At 55.4% G+C, this 15,009-nt stretch overlaps 2 protein-coding genes across 5 annotated transcripts; both read right to left on the reverse strand.

The window, feature by feature from the left end:
* Positions 1 to 886: 886 nt before the first annotated feature.
* SNX15 (sorting nexin 15) lies at positions 887 to 9,843 on the reverse strand. 4 transcript variants are annotated; one of them, XM_073351900.2, is made up of 8 exons: positions 9,624 to 9,843; positions 8,842 to 9,006; positions 8,359 to 8,479; positions 7,291 to 7,415; positions 6,263 to 6,524; positions 3,998 to 4,144; positions 3,436 to 3,714; positions 887 to 1,277 (listed from the first exon to the last, which is right to left on the reverse strand). In XM_073351900.2, exons 1-8 carry the CDS (start codon positions 9,720 to 9,722, stop codon positions 1,171 to 1,173), a joined length of 1,305 nt encoding a protein of 434 aa, XP_073208001.1. In that variant the 5' UTR covers positions 9,723 to 9,843; the 3' UTR covers positions 887 to 1,170. The 4 variants fall into 4 exon arrangements, with proteins under 4 accessions (XP_073208001.1, XP_073208003.1, XP_073208002.1 ...); XM_073351902.2 differs by having other exon boundaries at positions 8,971 to 9,006; positions 9,624 to 9,842; XM_073351901.2 differs by having other exon boundaries at positions 7,300 to 7,415; positions 9,624 to 9,842.
* Positions 9,844 to 11,479: 1,636 nt separating this feature from the next.
* On the reverse strand, positions 11,480 to 14,992 carry ARL2 (ARF like GTPase 2). The gene is made up of 5 exons (XM_073351918.2): positions 14,814 to 14,992; positions 14,039 to 14,149; positions 13,098 to 13,260; positions 12,502 to 12,582; positions 11,480 to 12,131 (listed from the first exon to the last, which is right to left on the reverse strand). The coding sequence occupies exons 1-5, from the start codon at positions 14,990 to 14,992 to the stop codon at positions 11,997 to 11,999; spliced, it is 669 nt and encodes a 222-aa protein (XP_073208019.1). The 3' UTR covers positions 11,480 to 11,996.
* Positions 14,993 to 15,009: the final 17 nt, after the last annotated feature.

Here is a 15,009-nt window from a genome sequence, read left to right on the forward strand (position 1 = left end):
GATTCTGGGTTGTTGTTGTTGCAGGGTCTCTTGCAATCACTGCCCTGTCCGATTGTGCCTCTAGGGGAAAGCCTGAGGGTTAAATCCTGACCCTGCTTTCAGGGGGAAGAGGAGAGGGTACCAGCCCCACAGGACTGATGCAGGGCCCCCTGCTAAGGACAGAGCCCTGGCCACATCCTGGGCTCCGCCAATAGCCCCCTGTGGGCTCCAGTGCTGCTGTGAGAATGAGCCAGCAGCAGTCCCACTGCAGGCTTTCACACCAGTCACCCCATGCAGCTAAGTGAGTGGGGGAGGACAGGTGGTGCAGGTCATGCCCACGTGCAGCAAGAAAGCAGGACCACAGGAGTTCCTCTGTATTCCATTCTCCTCTCCTCCCTTCCTGCTATAGGTTCCTCCATCCCTTTAGTGTGTTGGCCTTGTCACCTACTAGTGGCTGCAACACCGAGGATAAAAGACCTGCTGCTGTCTGAGGGAAGAGCCTTGCTCAGCTCACGTGGGAGAAGCCGAGCCCTTTGACCATTACATTCCCATGTTCAAGTCCCAGGACTCCTGTGGTCTATGCCCAGCTCTGAGAGGGGAGGGGGAACTGGGAGTCAGGCCCCCTGGCTTCTATTCTATGCTCTGGGATGGGAGTGAGGTCTAGAAAACTAGAACAAGAGGGACTGCTGGATTCTATTCCCAGCTTTGCCACCAGTTTCCTATATGACTTTCGGCAAGTCATGTCTCTGTGCCTCAATTTCTGCAAAGTGGGGGTGCTGACCTCTCCCTCTGTGGTTGTGGGGGCTCCAGGGCTTGTTCATCTTTGCAAAGAGCAGGAGCTTCCTGCCCAATGACGATTCAAAGCACAAGCCAAGGCGGCAGAAGAATCACCCACTGTCTGGAGAAGTGCTGTAGACACAAACATCTTTAGTAGTGCAGAGAGAGATTTCCCCCCTTCACCATACAGCCCTGTGTTAAAGCAAACCATGGAGGCTGTGTGAGTGGTGTGTTTCTAGCCAGGACCTGTAGTCCTGCTTCTGAGCCCGGGCGGGGGGACATGAGAGAAAGGCCATAGCTAAGTCACCAGTATGAGAATGCATTGGCCCTAGATCTCTTTGGAAAGGCAGCTAGGGGTTTAGATCTCAGCTCAGCCCCATGTCCTGGTGGCAGGGAGGGGACTTAGATCCTGGCTCATGGCTGAAGATGGGTCAGATGCAGCTGGACCAGCTCTTCGGCCCGATGTAGATACTCGGCTGTCTTCTTTTTCACCGCTTCCCGGCGGGCAGGATCGGGGTCTCCTGGGTAAGGAGAGGGGAAACGCACAGATGTGCCCATGACCGTAAGCAAAGAGCTGGCTCCCTGCACTGAGCTATGGTGCTAGCCCACTCCTCCCTGCAGTGAAATGTATGACACTGAGGGCTTGTCTTCAGCTGCAGAATTAATGCAAGTGCAGAGGTGGTTTGAACTCAGGCTGGCCAGCCCCGGAGGGGGTTTAGGCTAAAACTCCAGGGAGTGAATCTCACCAGCTGCTAGCACGACAACAGTCCAGGGTGACTGCAAGCTAGTGCTGCTCGACGGCAGCTAATCTTTCAGTGCCTTCCCCCAATTCCTCCCCGTCTATGTGCCTGCAAAGGACAGACAGGTTCTCCCCCAATTCACTAGAAAAGGATGAGAGCCACTCAGCTCACTGTGGTAATAAGAACTATGGGATGCCCCCTCCCCCCCCCCGAAATCTTAGCAGCTCCCAGGAGTGGGGCAGACACATCAGCTGAGACGAGGCTAACAATTTGCATGCAATCCTAGAGTTAACTCTGCAGGAGACATTGTCTTGGCATGCTGCCAGCTGGTCCCAAGGGACTGGTGCATAATCTGGGCTGAGGACCAGGGATTTCAGGACCAAGACCCACACCTCCAATCTCGGTGAAATCTCGAGAAAGCAGCTGTGGGTTTGTTCTCTATGCTGGCTTGTTTGGCCACAACAGGCCAGATTAAACGTGGGAGGATCCACACTGCTGTTAGGTAGCCTGAGTTAATTTGCAACCCTCCCATGGAAATAAAAGCCCCCCCCCCCCCCCCCCAAGAATCAGGGAAGGGCAAAGAGCCACAGCAAAATCTGTGCTTAAGACTGAGAGGAAGGGCAGCCCTGGCAAAGGGACATAGGATCAATCTCACACCCTGGGTAACCTTGATGTTGGGTGGCTCTTCCTTGCTCCTGACAGCAGGCTGAGGGTGGCTGGCTCATTGGCAATACCCAGCTGCAGCTGGGAAGCTCTTTGTGGCAGGGACGGGCTGTTCCATGTTTGTGCAGCACCTAGCACACCAGGGTCCCGCACCAGGACTGGGGTGGCCAGGTGCAGCCGCACTCGTGGTTACTGGTCAGGAGAAGGGAGGCCCACCCTGAACTCCAGGGCCTTTCTGTTTGTCTGGCTGGAATGTGGAAACGTATGAAAACTGCCTCCAACCACTTCCAGAATCTCCGGAAATGGTCAAGGTGCCAGCACCCTGCGGCTCTGGGGACAAGGAGCAAACCCCCATTTCCCCTAGAAATTGGTTCACTTGGTGCTGCAGGCAGAGGCTCACTGGCGCCCTCTGCTGCTGTCTGCACCTATCACAGGCAGCAGCTCACCAGGGGGCCCTATACTTTGTTGCTCAGGCAGGCCAAGCTCTGTGTGTTACCCAACTTCTTAAGTGCTAATGGAGGATCGGATGGTGAGGGGTCCAGCTGGGGGTGGAGGGGCGGTAAGGGTCGAAGGCCCTGTCTGGGCAGGGGGCTGGACACAGCCGGAGCAAACGAGGGGCTGGCCAGCAATGGGGCGGGGCCGCTGGCTATACAGCTTGGCCTACCTACACCATGAAGGATGCAATGTTCCAGTAATGACAGCGCTGGCCCAGGCCAATCCCTGGATTGACTCTCATCCCCTCATGTCCCTGTAGGTGAGCAGGTTGGCTGTTGGTTTTCCGCTGTGACGTGGGGAGGGTTGTTCCACCTCAGCTTGTGAGAGCTGCCCCAAGTCCCTGCTTGGGGTGATTTAGGATCCTCCCCGCCCCCCATAGAGAGGGGACCAAGCACGGCCTGATGGAATCAAGGCCTGTGACTCTGCTCTGTGGGGGCAGAAATCGATGGAGGTGTGACACCGCTGATGGGAGGGAGGGTTCCAAATGCAGACACTAATGGGCAGGGGGCTAATAGCTGCTGTGACACACAGACATATCTGGGAGAGTAGGGGAGGGAGCTGGGAGTCAGAACTCCTGGTTTTGATGCCAGGCTCTAGGAGAGGAGTGGAGTCCAGTGGTTAAAGCAACGGGCAGGGGGCCAGGACTCCTGCATTTTGCTCTGGCTGTGCTGCAGACTCCATGCCATGCCTTGTGGGGGATGTCACTTTCCCCTCTATGCTAAGGACGGTACTGGTTTATCAATGAGGTCAGACCAAATGGTTCCCCCACCCCTCCAAGTACCTTGCACCCCCTTCAGCAGGATGTCCACCCCATTGCGGTAGCCACAGAGGGCCCCTGCGTAGTCTTTGGCTGCTTCTCGCTTCAAGGCCAGCGTGATCTCCTCAGTGGCCACTGCCAGGTAGCCTCCAGGGTCCAGTCCCTGTATTGCCTCCTGCTCCGCAGGCTGAGAGATCTGCAGGTCCCACAGGGCATCAGCCGCCAGCTCAATGTCCTGGCCGGGGAGCAGCTCTGATCCCAGGGCCAACGTGGCCCCCTGGGAAAGGCTGGCTGAGCATTGCTCTGAAAGCACAAAGTGTGTGTGTGGGGGAGGCATGTTAAAAGGTAGCAGGGACCCCCTGCCTGCTTCATGAGACTGAAACCCTCCATTCCCCCCCTCCCACTATGGGGAGCACCAGGCAAGCTTCCCACCCCCACATCCTCCACGTGGCCTGAGCCCGCCCAGCTCCCAGAGGAGAAAGCCTCCATGTCCCACTCCCCTGAGCCAGCCAGTGCCCCAATCCTGGGCTTGGATCAGAGCTGGCAACCCCTAGAGATGACCCAGACCCATCTAACCCCCTCCTACCTTCCTTGATGAATGGGTCAAAGAGGGCCAAGTCCTGGTCAGACAGGGGGCCGCGGAGAGGCGACCCGCTCTCCTTCTCCTCCTCCCCCACAGAGGCAAAGAGCAGGTCCAGGTCCTCCTCTGATTTAGCAGCCAGTGCAGGGTCCCCTGATCCAGGCAAGAAGCACAGGAGAAAGTGTGGGTGTCTGAATTGAACCCCACCCTGAGAAGCCAGCCTGCCTACCTGCCCAGGGAGCAGCCCCACCATTAGCTGAGGGTCTGGTGCTCAAGGCCTCAGTTTCCCCATCTGTACAACCAGGAGAATCACCCCGTTTGTCTGTGAGCTCTTTGGGGCAGGGACAGCCTCTCGCCACTGTAATACTACTACTAATGCACCCACCACAATGGGACCACAGGCTTGGCTGGGGCCTCTAGATGCTACTGTCTGATTAATAATAAAGCACACACCCTAATGGGGCCTGTGGGCACTACCCTACTACAACTAATAATGTGCATGCTATAATGGGGTGCAAATCTCAAGCTGGTTTCTAGATGCTACTGTAATGCTACTAATACACAACAGAATGAGGCCCTGATCTCAGCTGGGGCCTCTGGCTGGGACCATAATACACACACTATAATAAGGGCCCAATATTGGATGGGGCCTGTACATGTTACCATAATATTACTAATAATGCACACCCATAATGGGGCCCAGATCACAGCTGGGGTCTCTAGATGCTATTCTACTATGACTGTGTACCTCAGAGTGGGATCCCAATCTTGGTCAGGGCCTCTGTGTTCTGTACTCTACTGTATTCCACCATAATGGAGCCTCTAGGTACCACCATCACATGAATAGTGCTGCTAAGTGCATCTAGGCTGGGCCAGCTGAAGAGCCTCTGCCCGAGGCAGGATAGAGCCTGGGATCCAACAATCTTCACTGGCGAAAGTGATGCCTTTCATTATAGGCTCAGGCCCCTGAGCTGCCTCTTGTCCAGTCCCTCCCTGGTGCTGGGCTGTGACTACAGCTCTTTGTTCCCCGCTCCTGACTCGCCTGCTGTAGCAGCAGAATCCTCCCTCACTCCCCAACCTACGAACTACATGATGCATCATCCCCCGTCCCCCCCTGAATCAGCTGAATGTCATGTGCTCATGGTGCATTGTCCCCTAATCCTGCTCCCTGGCCTGCAGAGAAGAGGAGGCCTAGGATTCTGAAGCACCTGCTGCCCCAATCAGAGCCATGGATGGTCAGTGCCTTTGGAAGCCAAGCCCTTGGCAAGGACAAAGTCCTTCACGGAGATCAAGGCTGCGATTTGTAAAAGGTGTTAAATGCCAAAATCCTCTGGGAGTTGGGGACCTAATTCCCAATTGCAGCCTCCCTACTAGGGAGTGGCTCTTAGCAATTGCACTTGAGACAGCTGATCACTGGGCTGGTCAGTTTCACATATACCGAGATGCAGCATGGGCCAATAGCTAGGGAACAAGGCTGGGCCTCAGGACTCCTGGGTTCTATTCCCAGCTCTGCCACCGACCTGCTGGGTGACCTTCGACAAGTCCCTTCACCTCTCTGTGCCTCTGTTTCCCACCCTTTGTCTATTTAGAGTGTGAGCTCTTCTGGGCTGGGACCATGTAACACAAGGAGCCCTGAGCTCAGCTGGAGCCTGTAGGTACCACTGCAATACTGGTGAGAATGTGCGCATCATAATGGGGCTCTAATATGGAGGGGTCCTCCAGGACCAACCTTAATACTCCTGCTAAGGTGCACCCCATAATGGGGTCCCTTCATGCTCCCACAATATAAATAAGAGTTGCTTAAATCTTTGCTCTGAAACGCAGCTGGCAAGTTTCCCTTCCTGCTCCCCCTGCCATAAGCACAAGGTTGGTCTGTTTGGTTAGCCAGGGTCAGGTTTAAATGGGAAAAAGGTTCCTGAACGTCACAGATCACCAACACAACATTTAATGGCACAATAATGTTTTTGCCCCTCTGTTGTGCCTTTCCGCTGTGGAAGTCAAGAACTTTGCCCATAGCAATTAATTAACCCTTCGCAGTCCTGCTGAGAGGCTGGTCAATATAACTATCCCCAATTTGCAGACTGAGGAAGAGCAGCACAGACAGGGGAAGCAATTTGTCCACGGTCACACCACGAGTCTGTGGCAGGGCCTGAGACTGAACCCAGAAAACCCAGCTTTTGTCACTCGGTCAGACTCCCCTGCTCCCAGAGCTGGGGATAGAACCCGGTCGCCCTGCTGTAACCCACAAAACCAATAGCAAGAATCTCGTACCTGTCTCCTCTCCTTCGTCTTCCCTGTTATGCTCCTCCCCTGCTACTCCCACAGCTCCCCGGGGCACTGGGCTCTGTGGCTCCGTCTGCTCCCTTCGGTGCGGTTCTGGCTCCCCCTCAGGCTCCAGGCTCGGACGTCCCAGCTCTGCCACAGATCTCCGAGCATCATCCCCAGCATCTGTGCCCTCCTGTGGCACTGGGATCAGAGGGGGTGGCAGGATGCGTAGGTCACAGGCCTCCAGGGGCCTCTTTACCTCCCCTCCCTGGGGGAAGGGAGCAGCATGGTAAAGAGGCAGCCAGGGACTAGAGTGCTAGTCTGGCCATGGGGGCAGGGATGGGGTATTAGCCCTGTCTGCTGCCAGGGGAGCAGCGCAATGATGCTTCCCAGGACATTTTGACATGCACAGTGGGGAAGATGGGCACAAATGGGGGAAGTGACCTGCCCAGAACCACATCCCAGTTCGCCACTGACCTGCTAAGGGAACCCAGGCGCCCAGATACCAGCCCCACCCCGTAACCCACCAGATCCCACATCCCTCCCAGAGCTGGGAATAGAACCCAGGAATCCTGACTCCCAGCTCCCACTGTTCTAACCCGCTAGACCAGGGGTTCTCAAACTGGGGGTTGGGACCCCTCAGGGGGTCATGAGGTTATTACATGGGGGGGGGGTCGCGATCTGTCAGCCTCCACCCCAAACCCCACTTTGCCTCCAGCATTTATAACGGTGTTAAATAAACAAAAGTGTGTTTTTAATTTATATGGGGGGGGGGGTCACACTCAGAGGCTTGCTATGTGAAAGGGATCCCCAGTACAAAAGTTTGAGAACCAGTGTACTAGACCCACTCAGTCCTGACTATCATCTTTCAGATGAGTCTCTGCTGTACACTGGGATGGGGAGAATCTCCTCAGCCCAAGCTTTTCATGGGAGGTGTAGAGCAACTGGGTGGGCCGTTGGTACTGCCATGTATGTGAGCAGCTTGATGCATCAGCAATGGACTCGGACCACTCGGTCCCTCAGCCCAGCCCTACCCCATGTACCCTGAAGAACTCCTTGAGCTGGGGGCTGTTGTTCAGCGCAGGAATGTGCACCGTGAACCTCAGCATGGCCTCAGCTGCTTTCCTGCGCTCCTCGATCACCTCGGGCTCAAAGCGGCCTGCAGGAGAGAGCTCCTATTAGCATAGGTCCTGCAGCACAACCCCCTCCCCAGACAGACCATCCAATCCACCTCTACGCCTGTGGTAGATTCCAGCCCACCCACCCCTGCCACTGTCTGGTGGGCATCCCACCTCAATTCACTTCACATGGTATGATCCACTGTGTGCCTCGGTTCTGGGAATTTGGTGCGAGCCCCCCTGCAGCATGCCCTGGCATGACCTTTCCCCTTTGGGGACACCAGCTCCAGTCTATCCCCAGGGCAGGGGACTGGCTGGTTCAGGGTGGCAGGGAATGGGCTATGGGACCTTTTCCTGCTAAGGTGCACCAGCTCTGATCCAGTCCCAGGTCCCTAGTGAATTAGGTCATTCCCATTGGAGGCCCGTTTGGTGATCTGGTTGTGAAGTGACTTGGAGGGTAGGTCCAAGCGCCCCACACCAGCAGTCTCTAGGGGTCCACTGGAGACTCAGGCTGTTGTGCCTGGGGAAATGGGAGGTGGGATGTGTGGATGGCGGGGTGGGGTCTGGGTATGTGGGAGGGGCAGTAAGGGAGCTCTGAGTCTGTGTGGGGACCTATGGGAAGTTGCAGGGTGTTGGTGGGGGGATGGGACAGGGCTGTTGGGGGAAGAGGAGGAAGGGGGCTGTGTGAAAAGAGCTGGGTGTGTGGGCAGATGTTATAGGATGTCGTGGAGCACTGTGGGGAGGAAGAAGCTGTGTGGGAGGATGCGGGAGCTACATGGGGTAGGGGGCTGTGCTGTGAGGATAGGAGGAGTTGGGCATGGGAGAGGGAGCTGTGGTGGGGGGGAAAGGTGGAGGGATGGGGAGAGCAGAGTGCATCTGCGTGTTGGGGGGAGCTCTCTCTGCCACTGCCCCTGCTCTGCGGGCACCCAGATGAATCAGGCTCCAGGGGCTGCTGAGTCCCCTACCCCTTGGGAAGCCCCTTACCGAAGACCTGGGCTTTGGGGAAGGCGGGGAACTCCTCCATGCGCCGGAAGAGGTTGCGGTGGATGTAGGACAGGTCCCCATGCAGCTTCTTGAAGTCACTGTACCGTTTCCAGACAGTGATCTGAAGGACACAAGCCCCCCAAGTGCCCCAGTTAACTAGCCACAGATGTGCTCTAACCCTGCAGCTCCCACAGACCCTTCCCTTATTCCCCAAACTGCAACCCTTCAACTCAAACCCCCAAATCCAAACCTATGGACCCAGCTCCTTCCAGGCTGAACTTTGATGTCAAACTCCTGGATTTCTGTTCCCTAAGGCCCTCCTGAATCTCACCCCCAGACTTCGGTCACTCTGCCCCTGCCCCACAACCTTTGCCATAGGACTCAAAACCCCAAGACAAAACCATCCCCAAAACTCAGCTCCACCAGACCTCAAATTTTGGGACTTTGCCCACCACTGCTGAGCAGCCGTGCATGTGGGCTAACCTGGAGTGGAGACCCCCCCAGAATTCTTTGCTCCCTCTCTTTGAGGACACGGATGGATGGATATGGATTCCTTTCCACCCTTTCTTGGCACCCCTCCCCAGCATGAGCAGATGGGTTTAAAAGAGTCACCTCCTTGACATCCTCCGGTTTCGTCTTCGAAACAAACTAAGGAGGGAAGAGACAAGGAGTCAGTAACTTCCAAGCCAGGAGGAGGAGATGGGGAGAATTAGGGTTAATGAAGGGACCAGCTGAGCGGGGCCATCAGCCAAGGATGTGGGAAATGTGGCAGCCATGGGGTGCAGTGTGGCAGGGGTCACCCCCATGGGACATGGGCAATGTGGGGCATGCCTTTGACCTGTAACATCCGCAGTGCCTAGGGCTTATGGCAGGGCCTCCCACCTGGGACGCCCCTGGGGTGTGGAGAGCTGTGGCAGGTGCTGGCCACGACACCGTCCCACGTGCGGTCTCCCGGGACCCAGGGACACAAGGCTCCCCCTGCAGGAAGCTTCCCTCTTAAAGGGGCCACAACCACGACACGGTTCGACACCCCAAAACGGAGACCCGACAGGGCCCACACGCAGCTCCCCACCTCTTAAAGCGGCTACGCACAGTGTCCTTCCCCCTGAAAAAGCACCAGGGACAAGTCTCGCCCCACGGAGGCCGAGCGAGGTGCCCCCCTCTCATGGGAGTATCAGCAGCCCCTGCTGCCCAGCAGGAAGGCCCTCCCCCTTAAAGAGATCACGCGCAGCCCCCTGGGGAGGGTCCCAGGAGCTGCCCCTCACCTTGGCTGTCACTTTATACTCGGTGTAGCCCTTGGGGTGGCTCCTCGGCTCCGTGACCGTGTAATGCCGCTGGTACTCATCCTTCACCCTGCAGGCCATCACCCTCTTCCCATTGGGGCGGCGGCCCCTTTAAATACTGAACCCGCCCTCCCACACATCGGCAGCCAGCCGCCCAGCGGCTGTGACTGCCACCAGGGAGCGTGGGTTCGCCGAACAGCCACTACGCATGCGCAAGCGATGTAGGCACCTCCCCGCCCATACTACGCACACGCGGCTGGACCTCCTGTCCCCGCCCCAGCCCAGGGAGCGTGTGTAAAGTGCAAGGCTGCAGGCGAGCTGAAAAGTCAAGGGCTCTTCTGGAAAGTGTTACAGGCAGGGTAAGCGGGGAGTTGAGCTTGGAATGGGGAAAGGAATACAGAGGGGCAGACTGGCAGGGGCAAAGAGGTAATTGGGACAGCACTGGTTCTGAACCAGGGGTACACATAGCCCTGGGCGTACACCAAAGACTTCCTGCGGGTACATCAATTCGTCTAGTTATTTGCCTAGTTTTACAACAGGCTACACAAAAAGCGCTAGCAGAGTCAGTATAAGCTAAAATTTCATACAACGATTTATTTATACTGCTCTATATACTATACACTGAAAATGTAACTACAATCTTTATATTCCAATTGATTTAATTTAGAATTATTTGGTACAAATGAGAGAGTGAACAATTTCTCAGTAACAGTGTGCTGGGACACTTTTGTATTTTTGTCTGATTTTGTTAGCAAGTAGTTTTTAAGTAAAACGAAACTTGGGGTACGTAAGACAAATCAGACTCCTGAAAGGGGCAACGTTGTCTGGAAAGGCTGAGAGCCACTGGGTTACAGGGTAAGGTATAAAGGGGTGTAATGTTATAGGATAGAAAGTGGAAGGTAACAGGGTAGGGCTAGGGCAGGTAAATAGAAAGTGGAGAGAAAAACGGTGTCACCCTTCTAACGCTGATGCACTTTACAAGCAGGGCAAAAAACTGGGAATAAGGTTCGAAAACTTGATGCTTCCTGGAACCTCAATCCTCATGTCCCATTCCAACTTCAACCAGGCTGCTCAAGCCCCACAGTTCAATGTTGGGGGGCAGCTTTGAGGTACATCCTTAAAGTCGAGGTCTTGCTATTGCTGTATGGACACAGCTGACCAGAGGGTATGTCTGCAGCAGCCCAGGGGTTCTCACTGCCTGAGGGACCTTGGCCAAAACAGTACCTCTCATAGCTCTGCCATCCCTTCTCCACCCCAGAGGTTGCTGCAGCATGAGGGTGAGTGGAGAGCTTGCAGAGCAAGATGAGATTAAATGCACTGGAAAGAGGTGAATTATTAAACTGTATTTGACAAAGATTAACTTTCTCAGTCACTAAAATGCAGCTGCCTCCGGGGTGGGGCACAAGAGCTGTTTTTACAGGGATCCCTCACCCAGTGCTGAGATGTAACCCCCTCTGAGGTGGGGAGCAGGGGCTGTTTAATCAGTGACTCCTTGCTTGGCTCTGAGATCCAGCCACCACTGACTGGGACAGAGGGGGCTGTTTAACAGCTCATAGTAAGAGTTAAGAACAGGAACTGAATCTCTCTCTGCTTAAAACCACAGGGGGTTCAGGATAGAGGGTGAGGGAGATCCTTGCAGACACCCACCCCGGCCTGCAACTCAGCTGAGGCTGGAAAAAAATATACCAGCATCACTAAGCCCATGTGAAAAACAGATGCTGTAGCTGGGCATCTGGAGCCACCCCTATGGGTAGTCCATCTCTCAGGGGAAGCTGGCACATTAAACCAAAACCACAAGGCAACCCACGCAGGGTCAAGGACTCCAGGCACAGCCAGGACACAGGCCACTGATTTTATTAGCGCAGGAGATGAAAAATGTGAATGAATGTTTTATACAGAGGTGGGTTGTTTTCTTTCTTTTTTGGGGGGTGAGGTGGGAAAGAGTTCCTCTCTGCCAGTACCACTCATGCACACAGTTCAGCAGGCCTTGTGCTCTAGTGATGGGGTCTCAGTTACGCCCCGCCCTGCCCCGCCCCATAAATGGCTTGATCCTTCTGCTTCCCCCATCATTTTGGTCCAACTGATTGCCAGCATTAAAGGTTCAAACCCTGAAACACATGCACAAGACCCGGGTCAGGGGCACTAAGCCATGCGTCAATCCAGGGGCAGCTGGGATCTAGGCAGAGTCCAAGGAGAGTTGCTGTCCCGATGACTGACTGTTGGAGGAAAGCATGATGGGAGGGTCCATGGAAACAACAGCCACATGGTCCTGGGAACTCTGTTCAAAGCTTGGATGCAGCCCCACCCCCACTCCCGCAGCCCCCCACAAAGGAGGGGGCCAGGTCTGGGGCATGGTCAGTCCGCAGTGAAGATCCGGCTGGAAATATCATCCAGGAGCCAGTCAATCCCCGTCAGCAGGTTCTCCCCAGTGAAGGCACTGCAGGCCTGGATGCACCAGTGGTGGCTTTTGATGCTGTCTAGTTCCAAGGCCTTAAGGGAAGACAAGACGACGCTGAGTTACCTGAGTGTGCTGAGACCAAACTTGTCTTCAGCCCACATCTCCCAGCACTAGCACACCCTCCTGTCCCCGTCCTGGGGAGGGAAGGATTCGCCCCTTACTCGCAACCTGGTAAAACTGAGGCACGGAGAGGGAAAAGATGATACAGCGAGTCAGTGATAAACTGGAGACAAGTCAGGAGTCCTGGCTGCCATTCATCTGGTGTAACTCTTCTACCCCACTCCCCTTCCAGAGCTGGGAACAGAAGAGCTGACTCCCAGACTCTGACCCCCGTCCTCCAACCAACAGACCCCACTCCCTTCAGTCAATATCCCTGGTTTGCTTCAGGCCAGTGGCTCTCACCTCACGGATGGCATTGGAGGACAGTGCCCCCGGCAGGTCCTGTTTGTTGGCGAAGATGAGCAGGGTAGCTCCAGCCAGGCGCTGTGGGGAAGGAATCAAAGGGTGAGCTGCATGGTCCTGTTGTCTTGGTCCCCCATTCCTGTTAGCCCTTCAAGCACCCTCCCACCCAGTCAGCAGCCAGGCCTACCTCCTCCTCCTCTGTCCCAGACAGGGGGCTGTTTCTCAGTCCTGAGGGACCTGGTAGCAGGGAGACTGGGGTCCTCTCTGCAGCAGAGGCAGGTGCTGCCTCCAGCAGGCCAATACCAAACCAGGCACCTCAAGGACCCCAACCCAAATCCCAGCTACCTCCAGCCTAGTTCAGTCAGAAGTTGTCCCACCGACCCACAGGATACAGCCCCCTGAAGGATACTTTGTACAGCCCACTCCCTCATGCCCAAAAGATACACCCCCCTCTCCCAAAACACTTGATATAACCCATCCAATACATATAACTTTTCCCACAGGATACACCCCCCCATCCCCTCCAAGACAATTGGTACAGCCCCCCACTCCCAAATATAGATCCTCCCTTCCCCCCAGACAGATGCAGTTCCCACCTCTTCCACCAGGAGGCTCTGCAACTCCTGCTTGCAGACTTGCAGGCGCTGCTGGTCAGCGCTGTCCACCACCCAGATGAGACCGTCAGTGCTCTCAAAGTAGTTGCGCCAGTAGGAGCGCAGGGATGTCTGTCCGCCCACATCCCAAATGTTCAGCTTGAACCTGAGGAGCAGTAGAAAAAGACACAGACTGTGGAGGTAAAGGGGCAGCCAGGCAAGATCCCAGCATGCAATGGGGAACAGGCATCCTGGAGCAAGGAGGGGATGTTGCCTCTGCATCTGGCTCTGGGGAGACCAAACTTTCTTGACTCCAAATTCCTTAAGAGCAACAGAAAGTGAGCAAGGGGCTGAGCTGGGGGGGTGGGGGGGGGGCAGGGGATCTGTCAATAAAGCCTCATCTTGCTTTGGTTAAGTGAAGCCTGTGAGGGCAGAAAAACCACCCACATGATCTGAAGGGAGTTAAGCTCATGGGGAGCAGGAACTCTTAGGGGAATGCGGTGAGGGATCTGTACAGAACTTACAGTAAAGAAGACAAAACCAGCTGGAGACCAGGGTTGTTGAGATCTCTTAAGCAGGGGAATCAGCTCTCCAAGGGTGCACTATAGAATCACATAAATGTAGGGCTGGAAAGGATCTTGAGAAGTCATCAAGTCCAGCCCCCTGCACTGTGACAGGACCAAGAAAACCTAGACCATTATATTCAATTTGTGATCCATTGAAACCCCAAGATCCTTTTCCACAATGCTACCACGTATGGCTAAGGGGGTTTGAAACTAGGGTTGAGCAGAGACTGAGGGTTTACAGTGTGGGGAGGGGTGGATAATCCTGCCTTGCAGGTGGCGGGGGATCAGACTTTGGAGGGACAATCCTCTCCAGGGGATGGATGGGCTGGGCAGGTTTGGGGTCCTGTGGATGGATTAGGCACTCCGCTGGGTGCTCACCCCCGGTGCTCCAGGGTTTTGATGTTGAAGCCCAGTGTGGGTGAGATGGTGTCGATATCCTCCCCATTGAACTTCTTCAGGATGGTGGTTTTGCCAGCGTTGTCCAGGCCACTGGGGGAGGTAGGTCAAGGAGATGGGATAGCTCAGTGGTTTGAGCATTGGCCTGTTAAACCCAGGGTCGTGAATTCAATCCTTGAGGGGGCCATTTAGGGATCTGGGGCAAAAACTGGGCATTGGTCACCCTTTGAGCAGGGGGTTGGACTAGATGACCTCCTGAGGTCCCTTCCAACCCTGATATTCTATGATTCTATGACAGCTCAGAACAGGGAAAGCCACCCGGGGTGGCAATGGCTGGATCAGCTGGATGGTGGATCAGCCCATAAAAAGGAAACTCCCAGTTCGGACTAGTGCAGCCCCTTCCTCTTCCATCACCCCCTCACAGCACTTGGTACAACCCCTCAATTCACTGGATACAGCCCCCCAGGAGAGTTGGTACACCTCATCCCCAAACCCACAAAATACAGCACCCCTCCAGGACACTTGGTAGAGCGCAGATCCCAGCCCCACAGGATACACCTCCTTCCTCCAAACCCTTGGTACAACCCAGCCCCACAGGATACACCCCCAAGAACAGTTGGTACAGCCCAGCCCCACAGGATACATCCCTCCCCCCAACTCCTTGGTACAGCCGTCAGCTCCCACATCTAAAAGATAGAAACCCCCTTTATCCCGCGATGCTTGGTACAGCCCATCCTCTCCTCCTGCAAAAGGATACAGCATAAGTAGCCGCAGCTCCCGCTCCTTCTGTCGCATCTTCTTCAGAATAGTCAGCAGCCCCATCACCAGCAGTCCAGACGCCTCTTCCGCCCCGCCCGGCACCCGCTGCTCACGGACCAGCGCCCATTGGGTCCCGTCGCCGCCAATCACCGTGACGCTGATCCCCATTGGGCACATTCTCTACACCTTCCGCC

Source organism: Lepidochelys kempii, chromosome 7, assembly GCF_965140285.1.
Source record: "Lepidochelys kempii isolate rLepKem1 chromosome 7, rLepKem1.hap1, whole genome shotgun sequence".
Classification (NCBI taxonomy): Eukaryota; Metazoa; Chordata; order Testudines; family Cheloniidae; genus Lepidochelys; species Lepidochelys kempii.